General features: G+C 37.5%; 1 protein-coding gene across 1 annotated transcript in view; it reads left to right on the forward strand.

The window, feature by feature from the left end:
* LOC107678264 (ATP-binding cassette sub-family A member 3-like) overlaps positions 1-8,184 on the forward strand; it is a 62,649-nt gene that overhangs the window by 29,856 nt on the left and 24,609 nt on the right. Inside the window, exons 8-9 of the mRNA XM_016473472.1 lie at positions 5,895-6,044; positions 7,173-7,302. Of these exons, the coding sequence (XP_016328958.1) occupies positions 5,895-6,044; positions 7,173-7,302 (280 nt within the window). The remainder of the gene's footprint in view (positions 1-5,894; positions 6,045-7,172; positions 7,303-8,184) is intronic.

Genomic DNA, 8,184 nt, shown 5'->3' on the forward strand with positions numbered 1-8,184 from the left:
TTATAACAGGTAATATTGGTTGAACATATAGGTTTTGAGTTTAGACTTAAATTCGTGGAGTGTGGTTATTGTCCGGAGAGCCAGGGGCAATGTGTTCCAAAGTTTGGGAGCCATAGCAGAGAAAGATCTACCTCCCATAGATAATAGGCGAAATCTCGGAACACAAAGAAGTTCATCTCCAGATGATCGAAGTGGACGAGAGGGAATGTATGGAGAAAGCAGGTCAGAGAGATAGGTAGGTGCAAGACCATGGAGTGACTTAAAGGTAAGCAGAAGAGTTTTATAAATTATACGAGAGGACACAGGTAGCCAGTGGAGGTTGAACTGAATTGGAGTGATATGTGCAGACCGTTTAGTGTAAGTTAGCATTCTCGCAGCAGAATTTTGAATATATTGCAATCGAGAGATGGAGCGTAATGGTAATCCGGAAAAAAGAGCGTTACAGTAATCAAGGCGGGATGTGATTAAAGCATGTACTAGTAATTCAGCATCTTTTGGGCTGATGAAGGATTGGAGTTTGGCAATACGGCGAAGTTGAAAAAATGCAGCTTTGGAGAGCTTACTAATATAAGCATCTAGGTTTAAAGAAGAGTCAAGAATGATACCTATGTTTTTAACTGTGGCAGATGGAATAATTGATGTGACTTCGAGGTCAAATCTAGGGGCATGCGTTATGTTTTTTGTTACAGTTGGGGGCCCGACAAGTAAGATATCTGTTTTAGTCAAATTCAAACTGAGAGAGTTGGAGCTAAGCCAGGTCTTTAACTCATTGACACATGACAATAGAGATGCAGTCTGGTGGAGAGAGTCAGGTCGGCAGGAAGTGTATATCTGAATATCATCAGCATAGCAGTGTTACTGTAAACAGTGGCGGCGAATAATTTGTCAGAGGGGCATAATATAAATAATAAATAATAATGGCCCTAGGACTGAGCCCTGTGACACACCCTGTTTAAGAGGGACAGAGGGAGATTTATAGCTATGTATGGTGATGTAGTATTGTCTGTCCGTCAAATTTGAGGAAAACCAGCATAACGCAGCTCCTGAGATGCCAATCTCTGAGAGGCGCATGAGTAATAGCTTATGAGAGACAGTATCAAAAGCTGAGTTGAGATCGAGTAGTAGAAGTATAGAAAGATTGCCCAAATCACCAGAAAGGAGGAGGTCATTTATAACCCTTACTAGAGCAGTTTCAGAACTGTGTTGCGAACAAAAACCTGACTGAAATATATCAAAGTGTTCATTGAGAGCTAGAAATGACTGCAATTGAGCGGCAACAACCTTTTCCATGATTTTTGAAACAAACGGTAGGTTGGAGATTGGACGATAATTAGTGTAATCAGTTGGGTCTAGATTTGGCTTTTTAAGAATAGGAGTAACAGCAGCAGTTTTAAGTGAAACTGGAACAGTGGCAGAAGTAAGAGACATGTTTACAAGATGTGAAATTGGAGCAGAAATGACAGAGGTGCAGTGTTTTAAAAGGAATGTTGGTGCAGGGTCAGCCCGGCAGGAAGAAGAATTGGATTTCAGCATTATTTCACTAATTAAGGTGGGATTAGTCAAGGAGAAATTATAGACCGATAGATAATAGACCGAGCTAGCTCACAAGTAGAAGTGGTCAGTTCTACACCAAATGTCCCACATAAAGCGTCCAGCTTGCCCTGAAAATGGCATAAAAAAGAACAGCATAGATCGTCAGATTCTCGTTGAAAGGCATTATGCATGGGATTTGTGATTAGTCATAGGCCTATTGTTTGCTTTGTTAATAATTTTGGAAATATAGGAAGAGTGAGCTTCATTCAAGGCAGTTTTATAGTGCTTAACATGATCTGAAAATGCCTGAAAGTGTACTGTTAAACCTGTTTTCCTAAAAAGGTGTTCAAGTTGCCTGCCTTTTGCTTTCATAGCACGTAGCTCATCATTAAACCATGGAGAGGAGCTGGACATGGGAACAGACCTAGTCCTAATTGGAGCATGCTCATCTAAAACATCATCAATATCAGAGTGATACAAATCAGATATCTTGGATGGACAGGTAAAATTGAAAACATCTGAAATAACAGATGAAGCAATAGAGGCAGTAAATGTATCAACATTGATGGCATCGAACTTACGATAAGAAATGGTTATGTTGTCAGTACATTTGGTTGGATAAGTATAGTCTAACTAGCCATATTTTTGGTCAATTTAAGCTGCATTGAAAATAGGGGTTGAATTGACAAATAAGTTAAACTGTTTCTTAAAGGGTGTGTAAAATTTCAGATATTGGCAAGCAAAGAAAAGGAATAAGCAAAAAGTCACATCATGTATAATCATGACTGATAATTTATATTATCACTTTGAACTCATGCACGTCCCCAAGTAATCATAATGTAAATGTCACTAATGTTATGTTGTAATGCTAAATATTTGAAACAACCTGTGAATTCATTAAACATCTTCCCTTTGAGAATTAAAGTCGGAGGTTATTCAAACTTTAATGTGTGATTTTTAAAAACATTATTTTAATGAGCTCAAAGTAGTGTTAATTTTGTCAGCTATTTTCATTTTAGTCTTAGTCTTAGTCCCGTGCAGATGTGGACAGTAGTGAAGTATTTTTACTCTGCTGTAAAAGTACTTTTCAAGTGTCAGTACTTTATCAGTGTTTTTCTTTAGAAAACTTTACTTCACAACATTCCAAAGCATAATATTGCACTTTTTATTGCACTACGTTTCATATTAAATATACTTAATTACATTAGAAAACTATTACTTTCTTTCTTTTACTCAAGTAAAAGTAATTGAAAGATTTACTTGAGTACAAGAAAGTACTACATTTCTAATGTTCTTAAGTATGAAAGGTAAAACAAACAACAACTTTTATTTATGAAATGTAGTGCAGTAAAAAGTAAGACATTATGCTTTGGAATGTAGTGAAGTAAAAGTTTTCCAAAGAAAAACACTCTGATAAACTACAGATAATTTTAAATTTACTTGAGTAAAGTAAAAATACTTCACTACTGTCCGCCTCTGGTCCCCAATGTTTTAGACCATGACTGTTTATTTTGAGCGATTATTTCCTCAATCCTCAAGCTTCCTCGTGCGCATCACATGGATTAGTGTTCTTGCAAAACTATGGTCAAAATAGCTCTATTTGGGCCTCGTGAACTTGTCGCAGAGATCAGCGGTTCACCCATGGGAAGTCTTTAAAGTGCAAGAGAGTGTGATCCAGCACGAGCGCAACCTGAGTGTCTTTCCTGACCGACGGGCTCCTGAAAGACAGGAAGCATTTGGTCTCGGCAGGAAAACTGCGCTTATGTCATCAAGATGGCCAGGAAGTGCATGCGCAGCCTTATCTCCAGACGTACAGGATTTACTGTAGGGTGTGAAGAGGGAGGGGATGACGAACAGCGGCATGATTTGCGCAGAGCTATTGTATATGTAGGACACCCGCTGCGTCAATGCTCGTGTTTGCAGACAGGCTTATCAATGGGGCGGCAATAAAGACCCCATCAGAGTGAAAGTGATGTGAAGCAATGGCCTCCTGGGTCACGCCTTTGACTCAGTGGATGTCTAACATGTTAATACACAAATGCCTTTGTAAACAGATGTAATGAATGAACTGGTTTTTGAGCTTATCTGTAAATGTTTTCACAGATTTGTGGGTTTACAGGAATTTCTTAAAGGGGTCCTATTATGCTTTTTCACTTTTTCAACTTTAGTTAGTCTGTAGTGTTGCTGTTTGAGCATAAAAAAGATCTGCAAAGTTACAAAGCTCAAAGTCCACTTCAAAAAGAGATATTTTATTCAACAGAAATCACTTTTCAAAAACTACAACGAACGACTCGTTTGGACTACAACGCATATTTTCCGGGATTTGTGATGTCACAAATATCGACGAATGGGACGAGACCTAGTTGAGCTGCACTAGAGAAGGCAACTAGTGTTATCACTAAGTCGGAGACACGCTAGCTTTCCCAAGGCAGACGAACTTCGAGTGGTTACAATCATCCGGGTTTAAATCACACTCAAATTGATTTGATTTTGACGCAATATTTACACTGAAGCTCCCAGTTAGGGTTAGGGTTAGGGTTAGGTTAGCTCGCCTAACCCTAACCCTATGGTAAGGAGCGTGACATTTCCCGACCAGGCGCTGAGTGCTGCCAATCACAACACACACTGGCCCAGCTAACCAATCACAACACATTTCGTATTTCAGAAGGCGGGCCTTCATTTGATACAGGAACTATTCGAGCAGTTCGAGCATGCCAGACTGGGGAGAGAGGTGTTGTAATAATGTAACATATGTGAAAAATAATGTGTTTTTCGAACAACCTAGTATGAGAGCCTGTTCTAGTACACCCCCAAAACAAAATCAAGACTTTGTAAAAGAGCATAATAGGACCCCTTTAAACTTAATTAGTTACTTAGTATGTTTTTAGTGGTATTTTCTAAGGCAAGCGTCACTATTACTGTTGTTCACGGTTATGGATTTGACCTTTGGCTGTAACTCTGACACAGTTTATTCTGTGGACATAATGAATGTTGCATTAAATGTTGCCTGAGCACCCTGAAATGAACATCTTAAACCAGCCTAAGCTGGTTTTCTGGTCTTCACCTGGACTGTATCAACCTGCAGGCCTTAACAAACTCAGCAAAAAAAGGAGGCTTCAAGATGACTTAAAATGATTTAAAATAAGGCAAAACAAGCATTAAATAAGATAAAACTACTAAAACTTTTTATTTCTTATATTAATAATTACATTTTATTATTTCTCATACCACGGTTCAAACTCAGGGTTCAGAAAAACCTGGATATATGAGGAAGCCTAATTTTAAAAGTGTGATTTCTAGACCTGGAAAAGTCGTAGGCATTTTTATAAATGTTTCTAGTTATGCCAAGTGCTGCAATATTTCATCAGATATAAATTGAGTAAAAAAATATTTTTAAAAATTCTTATCCTGTAAATCACGAACAACTTGAAAAGTTGAATTTTGTTATGGACAATTGGGGGGGGTTTGAGTCTAAAAAGGTTGAAAACCGCTGGTTTAGAGAAGTTTTAGGGAATTTCAAATCAGCTGAAGACTGAAGTCTTAAACCAAATAAGACCAGCAAACCAGCTAAGGCTGGTTTAAGCATGTTTTTTCAGCAATGCAGATTTGCTATTTTTAATTAAACTGGTGAAAAAAGTCCCTTAGACTAACGTTTTATGTGACAGACTTGAAACATTTATGGTGCAGTCACATTTAACGTTGTTCAACAAATTTCTGTGAAATCCAGTTATTTCAATGCGAGTCCGCACAATGTGGCTCAAGTTGGTTTCGCAGCCAGTTCAGGTTAGTCACTCTAATTCGCAGCCAAAACGGATTAGTGTTTTCAACAGTTTAATGGTTTGCGTTGCAGGATTAAACTTAGTTGAAACGTAACTCTACATATAAACGAATTATTTACAGAAACCTCCGAATTGCACCAGTAAACTCATGTGTAAACTTCAGTGGGAATCCACACAATCAGGAATTTCGGGACAACGTTAACTATAAAGATAAAGTTTTTAAAAAATCGTTCTAAATTTAAGAGAATATCGGAAACCTCACCACAACTCTAATGATAACGATACAGAGGAATGATATAGTTGGAATCACTTACAAAATCATTTTTTCCAGCTGATGAACGATAAAAACATTGACTGCCAACCAGAATCCATCTTTGGTGTGAACACTAATATAGTTGTCATTATCTTATAATTATCGCTCTTAGCGTGAATGGGCCTTTTGCACTCATTTGCATTTTATGAGAGAGAACATTATATGAATATTTAGCAGTTCTTCATCATGAAACCAATGGGGAACATTTAGCCATTATGGTGTGATGTTATGAATGTGTTTATCTAATATTTCTCCTCCTCATCTGCTTTCAGCCCTCATACTGGTGCAGCAGCCCTCGTGTGACCCTGCTGAAGGAGAAGGAGGAAGAGGAGGAGGCCGAAAAGGTGTCGAAGGGCGAATTCTTTGAAGAGGAGCCAGCTGGACTGGTCTCGGGGGTCAAGATCAAACATTTGGCAAAGGTATCATCAGACGCACTGTGTTTTTAGGCCATTGGCCAATGAAGTTTGAGCACCTATTAGACAAGGTTAATGGAGGTCGATCGGAACAAAACTTGAAAGAAATCGGCCACTGGGGGGCGATATCGCAGTTTTCAAGGGCGTAAACCATTGTATATTGCGCGCTTCTTCACACAGACACACAATATATTTGTATCGTAGGATAGAACTCCTCATTACGAACAACTTTGCCTCTAGGACCACTGCTGGCAATCACATTGTTTGTTAAAAAATGGAGAATATGTAAAAAAAAATATATATATTTTGTGAACTAGTCCTAGGTTTTTTGCTCAAAAAACTCCACTGCAGTACAATTCTCTGGACTCTCTAGGTCAATAATTATAAATATATATATTTTGTGAACTAGTCCTAGGTTTTTTGCTCAAAAAACTCCACTGCATTACAATTCTCTGGACTCTCTAGGTCAATAATTATAAAAAAAAATTTGAACTTTACCCTTTGGGTAGCTATAACGCGGTCGTTTTGAAAAGGCGCCTGTACGGTAGCCGAGAAGTGCAAAGCAAATCACAATTCTGAAAACAAAATAACAAATTACAAACGCAAATGTAATAAAAAAAAGTCTAAAAAACAAAATAATTCAAAAAGCACAACAACAATTCAGAAAACATTATAACAAGTCAGAAAACACAATGACAAATCCGAAAACATTATAACAAGTCAGAAAACACAACGACAAATCTTTCAGAATTGTGATTTGCTTTGCACTTCTCGGCCACCGTAGGCCTGTCCAAACATACCCAAAAGCCAAAATTACCTGGGTTCTACCTGGGAAAATTACCCAAACATGCTTTTTTTAAATCATTGATTTAGGTGGTTACAGGCTTGCTAAATAATATGTATTGTCTTTTTTCATATGTGCTTAAATGCCTTAAAGCGCTTGAACCCCGATAATCGCTGCTTGCAGCTATATTGCTTTAATATAGCTGGTAGCAGATGGTAGACTCTGTTTGTGTGTGTTTGTGTGTGTGTGTGTGTGTGTGTGTGTGTGTGTGTGTGTGTGTGTGTGGGCAGTGTGATGGAGACATGTAGAAGCTGTTGGAAAACGTGAGCATGTGGATTGTTCTGTCACAGGTGTTCAAAGTGGGCAATAAGACCAAGGAGGCGGTGAGGGATTTAACGCTCAACATGTTTGAAGGCCAAATCACTGTCCTGCTGGGTCACAACGGCGCGGGCAAGACCACCACACTATCAATGCTGACCGGTAATGAACACAGTAATGTAGTTTTATGTATGAAATAGTGTGGCTGTCCCTCTCAAATTGCTTTAGGAAATATGATTCGTTTTACTGAGTTCATTTTAATGAACTGGTTCTATAAATGATTTACTTGATTCATTTGAATCATATCTATGTTGTGTTCTTGGAACGTGCGGCGAGACATTGTTTTTCATCTGTTTTATAGTTGAATAAAGATTAAATACTGCTTTTACCGCTATGTTTATGATTCAGTGAATTCATGAAACAAGTCATGAAACTTTCTTGTGACACTTATTAGTGTCAATCTTGTGCCAGATAAACATAGCTCTTTTTACTGAATCATATAATCTGATAATAATTTAAAGGACTTTAACTTAAATATCTTCAATGTAGTTATAGCCACTTTATGTTAGTAGCTAAGTTAATGTACCTATGTACTTTTTCAAAATAGCAGCTTGTCTAACTATATTAAATTATCAGTAGCTTGTAGCCATTTTGAAAATATTTTCACAACACTAAAAACACAGTTTAGCTATTCTTTGTTAGCAGCTTATAGCATGGCTACAAGACTGTGTAGTTTTAATTTACCCTGAACTTATGATTCAATTCAATTAAATTCAAGTTTATTTGTATAACACTTTTACGATACAAATCGTTGCAAAGCAACTTTACAGAAAATTAAGTTTCTACAATATTTAGTAGTAGCTTATCAGTGGTGACTGTCAGTTTATGTACGTATGGCAGAAATGTACGGAAAATCAATTAAAGACATAATCAAACAGACGATGAACACTACAGTATTAACAGCAATTATTATATGATGCAATCAAACTTATAGCAAAATGTGGTAGTTCTGTATGTTGTTTCATGGTTGGCATCATCTGAGGT

The sequence above is a fragment of the Sinocyclocheilus anshuiensis genome, unplaced genomic scaffold (genome assembly GCF_001515605.1).
Source record: "Sinocyclocheilus anshuiensis isolate Anshui unplaced genomic scaffold, SAMN03320099.WGS_v1.1 scaffold1764, whole genome shotgun sequence".
Lineage (NCBI taxonomy): Eukaryota > Metazoa > Chordata > Actinopteri > Cypriniformes > Cyprinidae > Sinocyclocheilus > Sinocyclocheilus anshuiensis.